This window comes from Xenopus tropicalis, chromosome 7 (genome assembly GCF_000004195.4).
Source record: "Xenopus tropicalis strain Nigerian chromosome 7, UCB_Xtro_10.0, whole genome shotgun sequence".
In the NCBI taxonomy this organism is placed as follows: domain Eukaryota; kingdom Metazoa; phylum Chordata; class Amphibia; order Anura; family Pipidae; genus Xenopus; species Xenopus tropicalis.
Window position 1 is genome coordinate 56595853 of NC_030683.2, and position 22795 is coordinate 56618647.

The 22795-nt window shown below is 41.4% G+C and overlaps 1 protein-coding gene across 2 annotated transcripts in view; it reads right to left on the reverse strand.

The window, feature by feature from the left end:
- slc43a1 (solute carrier family 43 member 1) overlaps positions 1-22795 on the reverse strand; it is a 174121-nt gene that overhangs the window by 2236 nt on the left and 149090 nt on the right. For both annotated transcript variants that reach the window (NM_001199911.1, XM_031905161.1), the window contains exons 13-14: positions 7298-7371; positions 6642-6765 (exon numbers count right to left, since the gene is read on the reverse strand). In NM_001199911.1, coding sequence (NP_001186840.1) covers positions 6642-6765; positions 7298-7371 — 198 coding nt within the window. The remainder of the gene's footprint in view (positions 1-6641; positions 6766-7297; positions 7372-22795) is intronic.

Here is a 22795-nt window from a genome sequence, read left to right on the forward strand (position 1 = left end):
GACGATTGTCGTAGTGTTTTGCTGGAAGCAAGTTCCTCTGCTGTCAACAGGTAATTTTCCACTAGTTGCACAGTTAGCAGTAGGGTAGTAGCTTTGGTGTCTTTGGACCCAGCAATGTACCTCAACAGACAAGACAAGCAGAAACTGCTCTAGGACGACAGTCTCCCAACTAATCCCAGAAAGGCTTATACCTGCTTTTTGGTTTTGGGGGGGGGCAGTTCTAAATAGCATCTATTTTGTTAAGCTGGGGTTTACTAGCCCTCTCCCCACAATGTACCTCAGGTACCTTGCCTCCTCCATCCCTACTGTACACTTCTCTGGATTCACCATAAATCTGCCACACTAGAACTGCCTGAACTTTAGACAGATTGGGACTACCAGCCCCTACTAAAAATGACAGTATCATCCAGGTGTACAGATGTGTACCTCTGGTGGGGTTGTACAAGTTTGTCCATTGCCCTCTGGGACATAGCCAGCCAAGGGAGTCTGCAGGGCATTCTCCTGTATTGACAATGGCCTTGAGTAGCGAATACCATTTTAACCTTTGCTGACTTGTTCGGGGGTATTTGCCAAGGAAAGTTTAGCAAGGAAAAGTACAAGGAGAGCCACTACAAACTGCTTATTGAAATTAAAGAACTGTCTAAAATGCAGAACAATTCACGGATGCACTAAGGAACCATCCCACCTGCTACTGCCATTTTTTAAAAGCTACAAGACTACAACCCACCTGCTAATGGCAAAACTCACCTCATCTCTACTGATTATATGCATGCTGCTTTCTAGGGTAGTCTCTTTCATCAATAATTTATTAGTTAGGGGGGTTGTGTTCTTCATTGAGGAAAGGAAGGTATCCCGGAGAGTATTAACATGGAGAGGACCAGGAAAGGAAACTCATGGTACGTATGACACAATTTTCCCTTTTCCAGCAGTAGCAAATGTCAAATATTAAATATAATAATTAAATATAATATTAAATAGCGTACTTAATACAAAATACAGGTATAAAAACCTTTTAGGGGATTTTCTGCTGGTGAACATCAAGTCACAACCATGTGTAACTCCTATTTCCACACCATCACCTAATACTCGCTTCCTTAAATACCCATTAGAGAGCCAGCTCACACCACCTCCTGGATAACCCTGAGGTAGCTCTTAAAGGGGTGGCTCTTAAAAGTCTCCAAATTTCAAAAAGTGAATATATATACCTGCCATCCAGCATACACTTTCACTGCTAAATGTCTATCAAAGTCAGGAGTCCCACTCCCATGATATTGGTTTGAAAAAGTTTGCAGCTCCACTGATAGCAGTGATATAATTGCATATTTAAAAGGTAAAACATGATTTAAACCATGTTTTTCTTTGGCCCTGTTTTTACACTTTGCACCCTACCTTCTACGTTGTATTGCTGCAAGCCTCTGTGCTCTTACAGTTAGGGTGATTTGAGATTAAATCTAGCTAGATTTTTCAGACAATTGCTATAAGGAAGAGGGCAAAGCTGGCAAAAATAACTATTAACCAGCAGTAAACTTGAGACAGCAACTAGAGGCAATCTAGTAATAAGGTAAAAAGAAATAGGTGATAAACCCTATACAATGTATAAATGTAGGGATCCCCAGATTTGGGCCCATTAGGTGGGTTCCCGTTTAGACAGGCACTAGAGGGTGGCCTTATGTGATTTGGACACCTTGGTCCTAGATGTTTAAGTGCTAAAAGGGAGTTTAGCAAGTTAACAGCAACCACTAGATGGCGCTATGCTAAAAGTATAAAATGGGATGACTTCCATGTTCAGCAGGTCTTAGTCCTGGGACTAACTCTGTAAGAGGTGTACAACAGGCTAGTGTTCTAGGTAGTAGAGTATTGTAACTCTAGGGGGCTGATTTACTAAGACACAAATTCGAATCCGAATTGGAAAAATTCCGATTGTAAAACAACATTTTGCGACTTTTTCGTATTTTTTGCGATTTTTTCTGCGCCTTTACGACTTTTCGGAAATTGACGCGACTTTTTTCATTACCAATACGATTTGCGCGAAAAAACACGAGTTTTTCGTAGCCATTACGATTCGCTCGTATCTTGTCGCAACTTTTTCGTATTGAACGCTCGTAAGCGGCGGGTGAAACTTTCAGACTTAGCATGATTTTGGAAGCCTCCCATAGGACTCAATGGCACCCTGCAGCTCCAACCTGGCCCAAGAAAAGTCACCATACTGAAGCTTGAATGAATCCGAACGCTACGAAAAAATCGCAACATTTTGCGCAACTTTCGGAATGGCTACGAAAAAGGCGCGACTTTTCGCGCAAGTTTTAACGCTACGAAAATATTGGCAGATTTTGCGCAACATTCGGAACGGCAATGAAAAAGTCGCGATAATTTTCCGAAAAATCGCCAAATACCGATCATTACGAAAAAAACGCAATCGGAGGCATTCGGCCTGTTCGTGGGTAAGTAAATGTGCCCCTAGGAGTGACAGGCAGGATAGGATCACTTGGCGGGAGTACCGTGGGTAGCCCTTTGATAGAGGTTCTTTAAGAGAGAAGTAAAGGAGAAGTGTACCTTGAAATGTGTATGTAACAAATTCTGGAAGTCCTGCCTGCACTTAATAAAGCAAGTTCATCTGGTTCATCATCATAACCGGAGTCTTGGCTATTCATATACAGAGGATTCTCAACTGCCTGGTAAGCAGCTACCCCAAGGGAGGGGCAAAGTACAAGGAGTTGCAGGGAGTCCCTGTCCAAGGAGGACATTACAGAGTTTCCCAGGGAGGTGAGTTATAGTTCTACCTATACTTACCCTAGGTGGAGGCACGCCATTCAGTAATAGTATACCTGTTCCCCCATACTAGGGCTCCTGTAGCGCCAACAGCCGGCTACATAATCAAAACAGTTTTACATGCACGTGGAAAATCAATTGTTGTGCAGGAGACATACTGCAATGAAGCTGACATGACTTCTACAGCTTATCTGGCTTTAGAACTATTTAAATGACTTCAGGCATTTACATAGTGCCAAGAAGAAGCCTGTCCTTATTAGAACCTGTTAAGCACCCATATGCAATTCAAATGCATAACATAAATGCACACAGATGTTACATTAAGAATTTATGTTTTGTTAAAATATAATTAATTACATATGAACCTTGATGTGATTATATAAAAATACCTTTACTAAAACAATGCTGCTGTGTTTAAAGGTGTCTTTTTTATGTACCCAATATATACATTAGTACAGGTATGGGACCCATTATCTAGAATGCTCGGGACCTGGGGTTTTCCGGGTAAGGGGTCTTTCCATAATTTGAATCTCCTACCTTAAGTCTGCTAATAAAATTATTTAAACAGTAATTAATCCAATAGGATTGTTTTGGCTCCAATAAGGATTGATTATATCTTAGTTTGGATCAAGTACAAGGTCCTGTTTTATTATTACAGAGAAAAAAGGAATAATTTTTAAATATGTGAATTATTTGATTAAAATGGAGTCTATGGGAGATGGCCTTTCCGTAATTTGGAACTTTCTGGATAATGGGTTTAAGATAAGGGGTCCGATACCTCTACTGCTTATGATTTAGTGACTTCTACATTTATTGCATAGGAGGCCAACATTGTGAGGACACAAGACCCTGATGTTAATATTGGGGGTGCAGTTAATATTGGGGGTTATACACTGTTTTGGAGGGACAGGGGCAATAGAAAAGGAGGAGGAGTGTGTCTGTTCGTTAAGCAGGAATTAAAAGCAAATATTAAAGTGGAAGTGATGGGGTTAACAGAGGGAGCTGAATCCTTATGGGTTGAGCTTCTCATAGATAGTAAAGAATCTACCAAACTAATTGCAGGGGTATGCTATAGACCCCCTAATGTAAGTGAGGAGGAGGCTCAGCTCCTGTTGCAAATAGAAAAGGCTGCTAGTTTGGGGCAAGTGATAATAATGGGGGATTTTAATTATCCTGATATTGACTGGAGCCATAGTACTCCCAGGACAGTAAATGGGAACAAGTATATAAACTTACTGCATGACAACTTTATGTCACAGGTTGTTGAGGAGCCAACCAGGAACCATGCTATACTAGATCTAGTGATCTCTAATGACCCAGAACGTATAGCAAATGTGCAAGTGGTTGAACCCCTGGGTAATAGTGACCATAATGTTATTTCATTTGATGTTTGGTGCAGGAAACAAATTTACACTGGGGCAACAAAGACAATGAATTTTAGGAAGGCAAATTTTAGCTCCTTAAGGGCAGCGCTTCAGGGCATAGATTGGGGCATTATATTTTCTGATAAAAACACAGAGCAGAAATGGTTGTCATTTAAAGTGATATTAAATCATTACTGTTCTCAATTTATTCCATTATTAAGAAAAAGTAGAAGTGTTAAGAATCACCCTATGTGGCTTAACTCTGAGGTAAAGAAGTTAATAGGGAAAAAAAGGAAAGCTTTTAAGAAATATCAGAGGGGGCAGTAGCTGCGTTTAATGAATATAAACACTATAACAAGTGTTGTAAACAGCAATCCGGAAGGCAAAGATAGAAAATGAGGAGCGCATCGCGTCAGAGGCCAAGACTAACCACAAAAAGTTTTTTAAATATATTAATAGTAAAAAGATGTAGGTGGAGGGTGTGGCCCCATTGAGTTATAGTGACAATATGGTTACAGCGGATACAGAAAAGGCAGATGTGCTTAACCAGTTCTTTTCTTCTGTGTATACAGTAGAGGAGCCAGTGGGCCAAGTCCCACCCAATAGCTGCACTGCTGCCTCAGCTCCAACTACATAGTGGTTGACACAGGTTATGGTGCTTAAAGGTTTAAACAAGATAAATGTAAACAAGGCACCTGGGCCAGATGGAATACACCCTCGGGTACTGAGAGAGCTAGGGTCAGAATTACAGTGGCCCTTGTTTCTGATATTCTCAGACTCGCTTTCATCAGGTATGGTACCTACGGATTGGAAGAAGGCGAATGTCATTCCTATATTTAAAAAGGGAGTAAGATCTCAGCCTGGCAATTATAGGCCTGTAAGTTTGACATCCGTGGTGGGCAAGTTATATGAAAGCTTGTTAAGGGATCACCTACAAAATTATGTAGTGGAGAATGCCATTATGAGCAGTAATCAGCATGGCTTTATGAAGGACAGGTCATGTCAGACCAATTTAATTGCATTTTATGATGAGGTAAGTAAGAAGCTGGACAGTGGGGATGCAGTAAATATAATCTATTTGGATTTTGCCAAAGCATTTGATACCGTTCCCCACAAACGACTGCTTTCTAAACTATGGTATATTGGTCTTAGTGAAGTCATTTGCACATGGATAGAAAACTGGCTACAGGATCGGGTACAGAGGGTGGTTGTTAATGGTACATTCTCTACTTGGAATAAGGTTCTCAGTGGGGTCCCTCAGGGTTCTGTACTGGGTCCACTTTTGTTTAATTTGTTCATAAATGACTTAGGGGAGGGTATTATAAGTAATGTATCAGTGTTTGCAGATGACACAAAACTCTGCAGACCAGTCAATTCTATCCAGGATGTGGCATCCTTGCAGCAGGATCTTGACCAACTGGCAATCTGGGTGGCTAAGTGGCAGATGAGATTTAATGTGGATAAATGTAAGGTCATGCACCTGGGATGTAAAAATATGCAAGCCACTTATACCCTTAATGGGACTGCACTAGGCAAATCCATAATGGAGAAGGACCTTGGAGTCCTTGTAGATAATAAACTTGGCTGTAGCAAGCAATGCCAGGCAGCAGCTGCAAGGACAAATAAGGTTTTGAGCTGTATTAAAAGGGGTATAGATTCACGGGAGGAGGGGGTTATTCTTCCCTTTTACAGAGCGCTGGTAAGGCCCCATCTAAAATATGCTGTTCAGTTCTGGTCTCCAGTGCTCAAACGGGACATGATTGAGTTAGAGAGGGTCCAGAGAAGGGCAACTAAGCTGGTAAAGGGTATGGAAAGTCTCAGTTATTAAGAAAGACTGGCCAAGTTGGGTCTGTTTACACTGGAGAAGAGGCGCTTAAGAGGTGACATCATAACTATGTATAAATATATAAGGGGATCATATAATAACCTCTCTAATGCTTTATTTACCAGTAGGTCCTTCCAACGGACACGAGGGCACCCACTCCATTTAGAAGAAGGGAGGTTCCGTTTAAATATTCGGAAAGGATTTTTTACTGTGAGAGCTGTGAAGTTGTGTAATTCCCTCCCTGAATCAGTTGTGTTGGCTGATACATTATATAACTTTAAGAAGGGGCTGGATGGATTCTTAGCAAGTGAGGGAATACAGGGTTATGGGAGATAGCTCTTAGTACAAGTTGATCCAGGGACTGGTCCGATTGCCATTTTGGAGTCAGGAAGGAATTTTTTCCCCTCTGCGGCAAATTAGAGAGGCTTCAGATGGGTTTTTTTGCCTTCCTCTGGATCAACTAGTAATTAGGCAGGTTATATATAGGCATTATGGTTGAACGTGATGGACGTAAGTCTTTTTTCAACCCGACTATGTTACTATGTGAGCACAATGCTGGAATAACTGAGAATTACCTATACCTTCACAGAACTCTGATGACTGCTTTTGGCAGGTATGTGCAATATGCGTAAGATTACTCCACCTACAATGGTAGGAAGACAAGGGTTATCATCAAATCTTACCCAGAAAGGATTACCGTGGAGGGGTCCAAGCATTACTCTATACAGAGCCTCTTGCAACAATGCAAAAACTGCACTCAAGAGGGATTGCAGCCCAGTGAGAGTTCCAAAATGACTAGAAGGGAATCTGAAAGATACAAAAGTGTAAATGCATCTTTCTTCATACTAACAAAACTGGAGCATAGTCTACATTATTTCAGATCCTATCCTGTGCAGCACATGACATGACCCGCTCCCTCCTGCATTTTGTCACAATAAACACACCAGACATAGATGTGAGATTAAAAGGCTTTATACAATCTATTAAAAGGTAAGTACATTTATTATATTTTTTGTATTATAACCAACACATGGGATAGCAATAATATAGCACAACATAACATGAACATAAACTATTAACTCTTGACTAACCATGTACTATAACAACCTTATATTTCCACAATACAAATAGTGCTGCAAACTGTCAAGCTGACCTGGAACAAGCCTCCTTCCCCCAACCAAAACCACTGAATGGTGCCTGCCAACTCCTGAAGTTGTGCGGTAGCCCCATTTCAAGAAATGGACAAAGTTCAAGCAATCAAGCAATGACATGGCATCAGAGTGCAAAAACTATAATATTATGAAAAAGCATTAATGATCTGAATGTACTGAATACTTACACTGCAGCGTACAGTCCTCCACAAGCTGAATGGATAAAACCTCTGACCATTGTATGGAAGATGAAGGTGACAAACTGTCAAAAGACAAGTAACACAAATAAATGTATATCTCCTTAGGTTGGATGGCGTCATCTGGGGTATGATTGCACCTGGCCCTGAACCCCCCCTTGGGGGAAGTTGAAGACACACAGCGAGAGATTCAGAGACAGAAGTAGTATGAAAGTTTGAGGCATGCCTACAGGTGAGTGTCTGGATGGTGGTCGTTCAGAGGATGGGCAGAACTCGGGTTTGAATCCTGCTCCCAGCCCATACTTGTCTAGTTCTGCTACAGTGTGTATTAATGCAAAATTATTATGTGTGACAGCTTATGTGAGGCTTGTTGGTAATATATATCTATATATATATCTATATTGTGTTCAAGATATAGTTCCTGCCATAGTGTGGAGTAATGAGTATTAATTGTGGTCATTTTTCCTAAATGTATCCAGACACCTGCATGTACAAAATCTAATGCCAAATAGCAAGAGTTTTAACATTTGAAATTGGTCTTCCTACTGCTGCTATAACAATCTCTAGCATTCTGGGAAGGCCTACCCAGCCTTAGGCATATTGTTGGTGAGGTTTGTACATTAAAGTGCACCTATCACTCTCTTATTGGTTCCCCCGCTAGAGGCCCGCATTGTGATTGAGGAAAACAATAGTTTTTAACTACCATTGCTAATGTGAGAGAGGGAGCCCCGGTGCGGGCTGCTATGTTGTTTACGGCTATGTTATTTGCGGCCATGTTGCAGCTTGCTCATTATGCACATGTGCCTGATATAGGAGCAGTGGATGTGTTTCACCTTATGTCACATGCATGCGCATAAAGAGTAAGTTGTGGCATATGAGTTTCACAACACGGCTGTCTGCATCAGGAGCTCCCGCCTGGTGTGGGCAGCCTAGCACTGGCATAGTTTCTAGTATAATTAAGTCTAAAGCAGGTGGACTTTCTGAGTTTTCTTGAAAACATTGGTATAGAATTTCATAGCATTTAAAACCCTAGGGGAAATAAAGTCACAGATAGAGGGGGCGTTGCGTCATCTCGTCAGCAATATACAGTGCCACTTTGACATCCTTACTATCGTGGTTTCACAACAGTTCCCTAAATATGAACATCAGAGGTCTACTGAACAGTTTGATGCCCACTATACATAGGTTAATCAAAGCACATGGCACTTAGAGACCCTAAAATGCACACTAATTTCATTGCTTACCTTTAACTAATTCTTATGGTATTATGTGCCATAAGACCCCCTAAATGTACAGAGACCCCCAGAAACCCATATATATTTGGAAAGTACACATTCTGATGAATTCAAAATAGGTAAAGATATTTTGCTACACCAAAGTACCACATGGCAAAGCTATGTCCAGGAACACTAATACAGGGATAAAAATGCAATAAAACCACAAAAATGTTGAGAATCAATGAAATAACAAAATAAGTCACATGACAGCGTAACTAGTGGTCAGAATATCTGATCCAATAGTGACACTGTCAAAATAAACAGTTTTTAGGGAAAAACCAAAAGATAAAGGGGTAAAATGAATAAGTAAAAAAAAAAGTGTGTGAATGTTTGTGTATATATGTGTAATGGTGTGGGTGTATAAGTGTGTATGAGTGTCTATTAGTGTGCTAAAGTTTGCAAAATGAAAACAAAAAAACAAATAAACAAACTGCTAAATTGTGTGCTGTATGTGTGTGTGTAAATACACGTAAGTTTAAGTGTGTGTGTGTGTGGGCAGGATAGAAGCAGGGATCGCTTGAAGGGTCCTCCTTGCAGCAGTCCTTGCACAGCAGGAAGTGAGGGAAGGGAAGGAAGGAGCAGGTTGATCAGTAGACGTGATGCTGCTTGGAGGTCAGTCCTACGACTATCGCATCGCAGGACCGACATGACAGCCCCCCTGGCTTGTTGCCCACGGGGCTGTCATTGCTCCATTGCACGTGTGGCCTCTGCAGAGAGAAACCTTTATCTGCCAAACATATGGCATACGTGCTTGGCAGATAACAACTTTTTCTGAAAGCACCTATGCCATATGTTCTTGGCAGCTGAAAGGTTAAACCCTTTGATTTTCTGGTGTTACTGTTCCTTTAATGAGGTTGGACACTAATGTTGTAAGGTGTCACGAATGCCACCACAGATGTACGTGACCAGGCGGACGGCTTTAAGGGTTAACACATCAACTACACAGTTTCTCACTAACATGTGCAATCAAACCCCAAACAGCCCCAACTCACCTAAACTTAATAACTGCCATCACCACGTTTAAAGGCCGCAAGCACCTAAGTCTAGATGTTCTATTGCACACTGACGCTTAACAGAGGAAATCACCATAGACTTCCTAGCTAAGCACTCTAGCAGACAATGCAAGTTAGTCTACAGACAACACACAATTTTCCCGCAAGCAAACAAAGGATTAAGACACACTTTCCTTATAACTAGCAAAGGGTTAAAACACATTTAACATATACACTCCTCTTAAGGCATAAAGGTTCATTTAGAGCACAAAGAAAAACTTATTAAATTTTATATTTAATAATCCAAAGTGGACAGTGCATATTTTATATAAAAACAGTTAAGGTTACAAAAATGACACACAAGTTGCAAAACAGTTATGAAATAAAAAGGGATAAAAATCAGAAACCTACATACATCACCAATAGAATGGTCCTATGTAATTCCTGTTTCCGGGGGGACGGAGAAATAGTGACATATACCTCCCGAGCAGCTCGGTCCCCAAAGGCATACATCTTCCCAGTTGTCTAGGCCATTGATATACAGGCCACAAGGTAGGTCACGCCCCCATCCAATGAGAAAGGTGAGGGCGGGTCACCATTTGGCAACTGGCTGTTCTTGTGACATTTTTATTTTCCAGCTAGCCTTAAATACTTATGGGCATACAACTAAATTATGGAACCATGAGCATTATGTGGGAAATGGAATTCTCTTTTCATAGACACCAAACACACCAGGCCTAACACATATTATTCTGGTTTTATCAGAATATTAGATAATCCCGCGATGGATCATCATAACATGGGAGTGTTTGGAGTCTGTGGGGAGCTCTAGCTACAAGCTAATGACTGGGCGCCGTGATTTTTATCTTTAGTAAAAGATATTTATTTTATGGGCCTAAAAAAATATTATCTAAGAATCTGCTAAGAAGAGATAGACCGCCCACTGTAGCACAGGTATGATAATTTAGTTACCTTGTTGATTCATTTGGCCCTGTCTGGTTTTTCACACCTCACAGTCCCCTAGCCAGCCAGTCTGGCTTCAGTGTCTTTAGGGGGTATTTGTGAATTACCCCCTGCTGTGAAGGGTCTCCCTCAAATGTGGATTCTAAACAGACTTTCTAAATTGAAGACTTAACCCTTCCCTAATGCTCCAACATGACCTAAGGCCAAGCATGTTTCATGGTTAATGTTTGAATTTTTCACAAAGGTTAAAAACTTTCCCTTATTAAAAAACAAGTTACCGTATGTATGTACCGTATGTTGTTTCCCATTTAGATTAATATATACCAACAGCCCATTCCCCATATCCATCAGCACTTGCTTCCCCATGTTGTTTTTCACCTTCCCCCCCATATACTTGGCCCACGGGCTCCCCTCACTCCCTTCCTGCCCCTTTCCCTTCCCTACTTTCTTTTTTCTTTTTCCCCCCCAACTGTTATTATTCACCGTATATCCGCACTCCTCCATACATCACTCACATCAGTATCTTCACTTCCCCACAATTTGAATAACTTGCCTGTCTCTGTGTTTTTAGTTGTTTCTTTTGCGCCTATTCTACATTGCCTGATGAAGCAGGAAATGCCTGCGAAATGTGTTGCAATATTGTTGTGAATAAACTATTACTGAAAATTACCACTTTTGTTGGTGTCTGCCAGGAGGAGGTAAGTTCACTACTACCTCCTCTCGGCCCCCCGTGCCCGTATGTTACTGCGCTACTGTGCATGCGCACTCACAACAACCCCCCCCATGCCCGTATGTTACTGCGCTACTGTGAGCGCATTCGCACCCCCCCTGGCCCGCTAAGTAACCAAATGGACAAGAATCTCATTGGGGGGACTGGTACCAGTGAACACAGACAAAGTTATCCTGGTTTCCTTTCAGTATGTGAAATCAGGTATGTCTATATAAATAACATATTTATATTTATTTCTGGAAGTTCATATAGTGTTTATCTAACTTTCAACTGCGCGCGTGTTCGCACCCCCCTTGGCCGTATGTTACTGCGCTAATGTGCGCGCGCTCGCACTCCCTGATCCAGCGCGACAACGTCCTAAGCACAACGAAAGCACGGTGTTACAAAATCAAGACACTGCACAGGGAGCAGAAGTACGGAATTGCCTGCAAGAACCTGGCAGAGCTAAAGCAGAAGGCACGCAGGAAGTTTCAGGTGGCTACTGACTGTCATTTAGTGTTTGTATGTGTAGGGCACTGGGATATGGGCTCTGCTGCTCAAACGCTCTGAGGGGAGAGGAATTGGAACTGGAATTGACATTATTTTGGTACTCAAGCGGTTATTTGTAGATGTGATTGCAACGGAAGGCAGGATTTGTTATTGTTATGCAGCAGTGCAGAGCATATAAACTGCCAGACAGATGCTGAAGCAGTTAGATTTATTAAATCCTTTATTGGAACATTGTAAGTAATGTATATGGCAAAGAGTGGCCTTTTTATTGACAGTGGGTAGCAATGCCCTTTAAAATGGCAGAACATAAACAATGGATGGTAGTGGCTATTAGTTAACAGGTGCAGGTGGGCAGCTTTGTACACGGCTCTGTTCTGTGCTGGTTGGCAAAGGGCAAAAACTAATGACCAACTCTAATGACTGCTCCTAGGCATGGTAAGGCAGTATCCCTTAAATAACCACTAGAACCTGTTGTTGTCCTTCAACAAATATTTGTAGAGGGCATCCTAAGCAATCATTACCCATGTGTGCTTATGTCACTTAACTAGTCTGTGTTGCATGCTGTCTTGCCAGATTCTCACTCTCTGCTTCTGGGTAATAGAAGTGAAAAGCTCAAATGCTAAATGCATATTCTGCTTATTAAACTTATATAAAGGACATATATTTTTGTGAATGCATTATAGCAGGAAAGTAGATATTTGCAAATTCCTATCTATTTAGTGGGGCTGATGCACTCTCACAAATAGAAGTTATTAAGACAGTATAGACAGTTAAAAAAAAAACTTAGCTGTAGCTGCTGCATTTTCCACCCTAGGCTTATACTCGAGTCAATACATTTTTCCAGTTTTCTTAGGTGAAATTAGGTACCTCGGCTTATATTCGGATCGGCTTATACTCGAGTATATACGGTATGTGTGGTTGTTGATTATTACCTAGGGGAATTATAAGACTGAAAAAAGAAAGGGTCTTCCCAAACCTATTGCCACATAAGAATGTTATTGTGTGCTGTAGCATAATGGTTTGCTATCAACATAATCAGCTCAACCCTTAAAAAAATAACCCCAGACCATTTTTCCTCCTTTGGAGAACTTTACAATTGCTATAACACCCTCACTCATGTACAGTTCTTCTGATATCTGCAAACACAGCAGCATCCATTTTACTGACAGACAGAAGCGCACTCCTGTAAATGCATTTCCACCAGTCAAGCAGTGACCTGACTATTCCAGTCAAAGTATGGAACTATACATTGGGATGATAGGATCATTTTCAAAACACACATATCAGCACTCATCAACTTGTGAACTCTGCTGCAGTTGTAGTAGACCTCATCCATTGTCACAGCCCGATCCATTGTGTAAAATCTACATTAAATAGAACAGAGACAAGCACACTGACATTTCTGTAGGGAATTATATCCCTTCCCTTAAAATCTTTTATTGAAAGCTATATATTGCAAACAGTAGGGCTGATTCACTAAAGTGCGTTAATTTTTAGCGCATGCTTATTTGCATTAAAATTGACACAGAAATTAACGTGCAATTCGCTACAGTATTACCGCATGTGTTAAGTCGCGCACAACCGCATTCATTAATTTTACTGCATTGTGTTAATTAGCGTGTGTTAACTAACGCGTGATTCACAAACACTTGGATGCGCTAAATATCGCATTAGTTTATGCGAAAATTAACACTGACTTGAGTATGTGTTGGCCCTAGAGTGATGCATCCGCTAGTTTGCAAGGAAATGGTCATTTTCATAAAAGTAGGTTTACGAAAGTAATGGCGTGTATGGCTAACATGGCGTGCATTTTTTTGTACGTGGCAAATATTTGTACGCAGTGTGTTGATTAGCGCACGTTCCGTCAAATACTGCATGAAAGTAGTCTTCGCAACTAAAATAACGCAAGCAGTATTGCATGTAAATTAACGCAAGTATGCTTTTAGTGAATCGTGCGTTAAGACACGAAAAATTAGACGCAATAAAAATTTTAACGTATGCTATAAATAACACACATTTTAACGCACTTTAGTGAATCAGCCCTAGTGTGTCTTAAATTCTATCAGACTGAAATGCCAATTCTAATTGAGCATGTGCCTGTTTTCCAGAAAAAAACAACCCTTGACAATCTAACGTCACAGTTTACATCTTCCATCCCACCAGTTTAGTTGCACGTCTCTGTTCTCTCTCCAGCTCAATAACCCTTTTAAGGACTGGAGCTTAAAACCACACTGCATTTTCCATTTTGGTGCCCATTTTCCAATTTTGTCAAATTGCTCTGCAAAGCAACAGAATCCTTCATGGGACTTATAGTTTTGCACAATTTAGTATCATCACCAAAAGTAGAAACAGAACTTTCTATGCCCACCTCTAGGTCATTAATAAACAAGTTAAAAAGCAAAGGACCAAGGACAGGTCCCTGCAATACACCACTAATAACACATGCCCAGTTAGGAAATGTTCTGTGTGGTACAGTATCAAATGCTTTAGCAAAGTCCAAGTAGATGACATCCACTGCAATTCCAGCATTCAGGTTCCTACTCACCTCCTCGTAAGTCAATTAAATTGGTCTGGCAAGATCTGTTATGCATAAAACCATGCTGGCACAAACTTATAGTATTTTTATTTGCAATGTATTCCCCCTTCCAAAAGCTTTCCTACCACTGATGTTAGACAAACAGGTCTATAGTTTTTAGGCTGAGAACGAGATCCCTTTTTGAATAACAGAACCACATTTGCCAGTCCCTAGGCACCATGCCAGATCTCATTGTATCCTGAAAAATTAAGTGGAGGTTTGGCAATGGCAGAGCTAAGATCGTTTAATACCCTGGGATGAATACCATCCGGTCCTGGACCTTTTTTACCTTTACATGTTCAAATCTTTTTTGAATTTCCTTCTGAGTGACCCATGCATCAGTAGTTATATTACTAGAACTGGGTCTATTAAAATGGAAGCCTTGATTAGCTGGCTCCTCAGTTGTGTAGACTGAGTTCAGTATTTCTGATTTTTCCCTGCTCTCGTCAACTAAGTGACCCTGCGACCCTGTGTCCCACCCACCCATTTGTTTTACTATTTACATATTTAAAAATTAATATTTAACATATTTAAATTCTGGATTCCTTTTACTCCTTTCTGCAATACCCCTTTCTAACTCTATTTTAGCTTGCCTGATTTTTTGCATACTTTATTTGCTTCCTTGTACATGATAAAAGTTTCAGCTGTCCCAGCTAACTTAAATGCTTTAAAAGCACGTTTTTTTCTACCGACCTCAACACTAACACTTTTATCCAACTATAAAGGTTTTGCTTTGCGATGTCAGAGTGTATTGCTTTGTATGTGTTCATGTGATAGATAAATTATGATATTTGATGTAAAAAGAAACATAACAAATCACAATTATATACTTATAACACAGCAGCAGGCACAGAATAGTAGCTATAACTATTATTATAAATTAGGACAGAGGTCAGTTTAGCTGACAAGTCAGAAATTAAATAACCTTGGGCTACCCCCCAGCCTTCATACAGTGAGGAACATAAGTATTTGAACACTCTGTGATTTATCAAGTTCTCCCACTTAGAAATCATGGAGGGGTCTAAAATTCACATTGTAGGTGCATTCCCACTGTGAGAGATAGCATTTAAAAAAATTCAGGAAATCACATTGGATGATTTTTAAATAATATATTTGTATAGCACTGCTTCACATAAGTATTTAAACACCTGGCAATCAGCAAGAATTCTGGCTCTCACAGACCTGTTACTCTACCTTTAAAAAGACACCAGAGACAAAATTGTGGACCTCCACAAGGCTGGAAAGGGCTACAGGCAATTGCCATGCAGCTTGGTGAAAATAGATCAACCGTTGGAGCAATTGTTAGAAAATGGAAGAGGCTAAAGACGACTGTCAGTCTCCCTAGGACTGGGGCTCCATGCAAGATCTCACCTCGTGGGGTATCACTGATGATAAGAAAGGTGAGGAATCAGCCCAGAACTACAAGGGAGGAGCTGGTCAATGACATGAAGAGAGCTGGGACCACAGTTTCAAAGGTCACTGACGGTAGAACACTATGCCATCATGGTTTCAAATCATGCATTGCACGGAAGGTTCCCCTGCTCAAGCCTTCACATGTCCAGGCCCGTCTGAAGTTTGCCAATGACCATCTGGGATGGGAGAAAGTCATGTGGTCAGATGAGACCAAAGTAGCTTTTTGGTCTAAACTTCACTCGCCGTGTTTGGAGGAAAAATAAGGATGAGTTGCATCCCAAGAACACCATCCCTACTGTGAAGCATGGGGGTGGTAACATCATGCTTTGGGGGTGCTGTTCTGTGAAGGGACAGGACAACTGCATTGTATTAATGAGAGGATGAATGGGGCCATGTATTGTGAGATTTTGAGCAACAACCTCCTTCCCTCAGTCAGAGCATTGAAGATGGGTTGTGGCTGGGTCTTCCAACATGACAATGACCTGAAGCACACAGCCAGGATCACCAAGGAGTGGCTCCGTAAGAGGCATATCAAGGTTCTGGAGTGGCCTAGCCAGTCTCCAGACCTAAATCCAAAAGAAAATCTTGTGAGGGAACTGAAATTCTGTGTTGCTCAGCGACAGCCCTGAAACCTGATAGATCTAGAGGAGATCTGTGTGGAGGAGTGGGCCAAAATCCCTGTTGCAGTGTGTGCAAACCTGGTCAAGAACTACAGGAAATGTTTGACCTCCGTAATTGCAAACAAAGGCTTCTGTACCAAATATTAACACTGATTTTCTCAGGTTTTTAAATACTTATGTGCAGCAGTGCAATACAAAAACATTCTTTAAAAATCATACAATGTGATTTCCTGATTTTTTTTTTAATGCTGTCTCTCACAGCAGGAATGCACCTACAATGTGAATTTCAGACCCCTCCATGATTTCTAAGTGGGAGAACTTGCAAAATCGCAGGGTGTTCAAATACTTATTTTCCTCACTGTACATAGTAATAAGAAGGTGTTTCTCAAACTCAGCATAAATTCTGGAAGGAACTCTCGGTTATCATCATGCTATAAAGGTTCCAATACTGTTGGGAACATGGTCACTATTCACCTTTACCTCAATCTGAAAAAAAATGTTCACAAAAAGTTTCCTTACATGGTTTTTTATTTATCCGACGTTTCAGTTCCTCACAGGAACTTTTGTCAGGGAAAATTCCTGACGAAAGTTCCTGTGAGGAACTGAAACGTTGAATAAATAAAAATCCATGTAAGGAAACTTTTTGCCATAAAAAGCATTATATGTTAAACATACCGTTTTCTGCCTTTTGTGGTTAGTAGGTGTGCATTGAGTAATTGATTGATTTTTATTAATATTCTGTTTGCCCCTATGTGGGCTTGGGGAACAGATTCTCATTTGCACCTTTTTTCTTCTTTTTGCTGTCTTTGTTTTAAAGTCAGCTATTTTTGCTTTAGCAATTGTGGTGTGCCCTCCAAAATTATTTGTTTGGATCTCCATTACATTTGAGGGTTGAGAATGAGTTATAAAATGTACCCCTCTTTTTCTACAAGATTATTATTGAATGGATTTAATACTTGATTGATGCCTATTTGCTGCTGTTATCCCCTGAGAAACTGCTGATCCATTAAAGAATATCAGCAGGCTGAACATCGAAGGTAGAAGGAATCTCAGGTGCAGGAGAGACTGGTGCATGAGGCCGACACAATTGAGCTTCAACAGAGCGTCTCGGAGGTGACAAAGAATCTTCACTAACAGGCTATGCAATACATTTGCTACAAAGTCTCCTTTTCCTCTCAGTAGCAAGCTTTACAGGTAGTAATCACCCCCTCTTTCTTTGCAGATCTTTTCCTTTTATAAGATAATTTTGCACTTAAGACTCACCTAGAAACCTTTGGTGCAGCACCTTTCTCAGTAGCTAGATCCATACTTCTGGGAGCCAACAGAGCAAAAATGGAGCATGGGAACCCACAGAAACCAGCACCATAAATAAATAATTTAAGCTGAATAAGCGTCGCCGAGTGTCATGCCTGACCCCTCTGTGCTGCTCGCATCCCAGCCAGGGCGCACCAGATAACGTCAGCAGCATTGCATGCCACCACACTTAGGAACCGACAAGGAGCAGAATCCCCAGCTGCTACAGGGAATCCGTGCTGAGAAAGCGCTATCGTAGTCAGAGAAGCATGGATCACCAGGCAGAGGAAGGAGTGCAGAAGACTGTGCCTGGAATCTAGCCCAACAGAGCTAAGGTGAGTCCCAAAATAAAAATTCATGTCCAAGTTAGGTCTGCAAAAGTGAGCAAAAAAAAGACAGAAGGTAGGGGATGCTGGGCTCTTAAAAGCTTGCTTTGCAATGTGTCTAGTTAGGTCAGTGGGGTATGAAGCCATTCGTTTTATGCTGCCCAGGGATGGCCAGGAAAGACAGTTTCTCTTTTTGCAGAGACCCTTCAGTCAGGGGTAATTCCCCTGTTGTTTCAGAGATTATTTCTGATGTCAAATGTATAGACATAGCCAAAACTCGAAAGGGGGTAGGCAAGGGAAAGAGGGGAATACAAAGATGCTTGGCAAAGGCAGAGTCCAAGTCCATGAAATTCCCTGCATGAATGTAGAAAAGCTTGCAAGTTGACAGTTCTGGAAGCCAGTCGAAACTGCACTTGAAGCAGGAAACTATGAGAATTCTTTTGGGGAGAAGGTTTTTTGCTTCCCAGTTAAAAGTTATTAAGGCATTGGTGTTTCCCTGCTTCAGAGGACAGTTATTGGCAAAATGAACTTTGCCACCCCAGTACAGGCAGAGGCCAGCAGAATGCCGCCGAAGTTTTTCTTGTTTGTAAAGATGAGCCCTCCTGATCTGGATAGGTTCCTCAGAGGAGGTGGAAGAGGAATAAAGAATGGGGCTCTAAAGAAGAAGTCTTTGAAACCGTGGTGCCAGGATCAGCTAGAAATTTTTGCTACAATCCTTTTCAGCTTGATGTTCCCTAAGGTGAGTGTCAACCTTGATGTGTCATGCTTGATTAGATCTTTAAGCTGTTCAGGGACATATCTGGAAACTAGATCATCCTTTAACTTGTCAGATTTTTCCTGATAAAAGGCTGTCATGTAAAGCCTTATTCAAGTGGGGTTTGGAGCGAGTGTAAGGAATTCTATGGCATACTGGCTGGCACTGTAGTTCACAGCCAAGGACATCAAAGTCTGGAAAGAATTGAGGAAAGCTTTGTCATTGTTGATTAAAGGAAATTTCTTTTCCCATTTAGGAGATGCCCATTCTAGTGCTTTGCCCTCCAACATCAAAATGACATAGCACACCTTAGCTCATTCAGATGTGTAGTGTGAAGGTTGGAGTTCAAATTGTATTTGACACTGGGTAACAAACCCCAACAAGCCTGTGGATCCCCTCTGTTGCATGGACTGGAGGTACAAGGGATTCCTTACCAGAGCTCTCAGTAGGTGGTGTGACTGCTGTGACTGCTGTGACTGCTGTGACGGGGGGGTACTAGGAACTGGAGCTGCAGCTGGAAATTACTGTATATACTTGAGTATAAGCCAAATCGAATATAAGCCAAGGTACCTCATTTTACCTCAGAAAACTGAAAAACGTATTGACTTGAGTATAAGCCTAGGGTGGGAAATGCAGCAGCTACTGCTAAGTTTCAATAATCAAAACAAATACCAATAAAATTACATTAATTGAGGCATCAGTGGGGTACATGTTTTTAAATATGTATTTCAAAGAAAAACAGTAAACTAGCTCTGTATTGCATTGGCAAACTGGCAGCAGACCCAGGGAAGGGGAAATAAGTATTGCCACTGGAAGTGGGCCAGGGCACCGGTGGGTCTGGTTGCTGGTGGCCTAATTTGCACACAAAGGACAGAGGGTGCAAGTCTGTAAGGACCCATGGCACCCGACTCGAGTATAACTTTTCCAGCACATTTTGGGTGCTGAAAAACTAGGCTAATACAGTAAGGCCTCCAGAACGTGCCCTATATGAGCCTGTTGTGCTTCATAGGCCTCCATGTGAGATGCCATGTTACCTTAAGTAACCTTACATCTTTTCCAGCTTAAATGGAGCTTCCTCAGTAGGATCCATGGCTCAAATATACTGTAAGGGCCTGCTTGGCTCTTAACAGGCTTGTAGATAGGACCAAGGAGGAAGCGTAGTTCAGGTAAACAAATAGTGCAATACGCAGTAGCGTAGCAGTATTACAGACACAGGTTGGTTCAGTCAAAAACAGGCCAAAGGGAAAGGAACCCAAAGAACAGTCAGAATTAGCAATTTAGATCACACCCAGGAATTTGCACGAAAGTCCTGTAAAAAAAAATGCAGAAAAGGGAATTTATAAAGTACCGTCCTTAAAGCAAATTGTCCACTCAAAGCTTACTCACCTGCATCTAGAGGATACCCTGGGCATCCAGCAGCAGGACCCCAACTTTCTAGTTAACATATGTAACAGAAATATTGCATTTGCTTTTGATACCGGTGCACCTGTCCAGGCTAAACCCCTCCCATATCTCTGCCGTGCCCCTTGGTTTAATAATGCCTTGAGAGAAATTAAAAGAAAGGGGCTGGAAAGAGAGTGGAGGAAAACACAATCTGAACAAGACAAGAATTCTTTAAGTCAACACCTCCCCAGACCATCATAATGCAAAAGAGGTGTAGCTACATATAACTTGAGATTGCAGCAGCACATAACAGACCTGCTCACCTCTTTCATGCTGTGAAGAAGCTATACAACCCAATATGTAGGGTTGTACCACATATAAGGTTTTCTCAGAAGATGTGTTTGGCATTTGCTTTTTACTTTCCTGGCAAGGTGAATTCTATCTGAACTGGAATTAAGTCTCAAAATTCTGTACCCCTTCCAAGTCCCAACAGGGTAGATGCCAAATTCCCAAGAAAAGGCGATCACCACCAGGTTGGAGGCCAAACTCTTAAACAACAAGATCATTGACTAGTGATGAGCGAAACTGTCAAAAAAATTGTTAAATGGCGGAAAATTTGCGAAACACAAAAAATGACGCGTTTCACAAAAATAGTCTACAATTTTTGACATGTCATTTTTTTGATGCATAAATTTTTTTTTTACAATTTTAAATCATTACTGTGCGGCCTATGTGGCTCTTAATTCAGAAGTAAACTTAATAGGGGAGGAAAAAAAAGAAAGCATTCAAGAAATACAAGTCAGTGGGGACAGAAGCTTCAATTAGTGAATATAAACACTATACCAAGATCCAGAGTGCCAAGACCCACCCAATAGCTGCACTGTTCGCTCAGCTCAGTCTAGTTGCCATAATTGGTATCCCAGAACTCAGAACAGGCGCCAAGGGTCCGGTCACGGCTCATGCTTCTGCCTATAACAGCCACCTTTCATGTCAGGAGGTGATTTTGAGGAGATTTCCGAAAATCACCTCAAAGCTTTCACTTTGCGACATCTTTTCTCCCACATACTATAATAAAACATCCTAATTATGTACCCCAGGGATCCACTAAACAGTTTTTTTGCCCAATGTGCATAGGTTTACATAAGTATGTGGCATGTAGGGGCCCTAAGGTGAAGATACTCCATACGATCTATAATTTCTGTCATTTCAGTTACTGCAAAATCAACACTTTTACAGCATTTAATGTGGGGTAAAACTATAAAAAAGTACTCACCACAGAAAATCACACATTCCCCCGAATCTAAAATGGGTACCCCTGTCTTTCTACTCCAAAGTACCAAACCGCTAAGCTTTCCTACCATTGCCAATTTTGATGAGATTTCCGAAAATCACCTCAAAGCTTTTATTTTGCAGCATCCTACCTTCAATATACTATTAGGTACCAAGATAAAACATTCTAATTATGTACCCCAGGGGTTAACTGAACAGTTTGATGCCAAATGTTCATAGGTTTACCTAAGTATGTGGAATTTAGGGGCCCCAAGGTGAAGATACCCCATACGATTTCTGTCATTTCACCTATTGCAAAATCAACACACTTAAAGGAGAAGGAAAGGCTAAGTCACTTGGGGGGTGCCAAAATGTTAGGCACCCCCAAGTGACTTAGAACGCCTACCTTGTACCCCGGGCTGGTGCCCCCGTACGGAGAGAACAGCACCAGCCCGGGGCAGCTGCCGGCGCTTCCTGTTTCTTCCTCGCTTGCGCACGCATGCGTGGTAGAGTGAAAAGCCGAACTTAAACATTTAAGTCGGCTTTTCACTCTACTGCGCATGCGCCGGCCCACGGATTTCGGCAGCAGTGCGCAAAGGAAGGAGGAAGCGGTGTCTACAGGTGCCCCGGGCTTGTGCTGTTTTCTCCTAACAGGGGCACCAGCCCGGGGTACAAGGTAGGTCATGTAAGTCACTTGGGGGTGCCTAACATTTTGGCACCCCCAAGTGACTTAGCCTTTCCTTCTCCTTTAATGAATTTTATGTGGGGTAAAGCTATAAAAAAAGTACATTCAGTACCTAGAAAGTCATATATTTTTGGAAAGTACACATTCCCCCGAATCTAAAATGGGTACCCATGCCTTTCTACTTCAAAGTACCAAGCCGCAAAGCTTTTCTAAAGTTGGCAATTTTGCTGAAAATTCTGAAAATCACCTTAAACCTTCCATTTTGCACCATCTTTCTCTCACAGCTCATTAGATAACCATATAAAACCCCCTAAATATGAACCCCATACTGAACAGTTTTATGTCCAATATACATAGGTTTATCAAAGTACATGGCACTTACAGACCCCAAAATATAACCTTGTGCACACTAATTTCATGGCTTACATTTACCTAATAGTGAGCGAATCTATCCCATTTCGCTTCGCCATAAAATTTGCGAAATGCATCTGACGCACGACAAATTGTTCCACAGCCAATGGCAAAATGTGGAAATTCAATGCGAATCCATGCCTGGCGAAAAAATTCTCTCATCACTATTACCTAATTCATATAAACAGGCAGTTTTGCTTGTGTTAAAAGAGGCAAAAATGTATGTTTTAGACCAGGGGTTTCCAACCTTTTTAGCCCCGCGGCCCGGTAGGAGGCACAAAATCTTTTCCACGGACTGAGGGGGGCGGG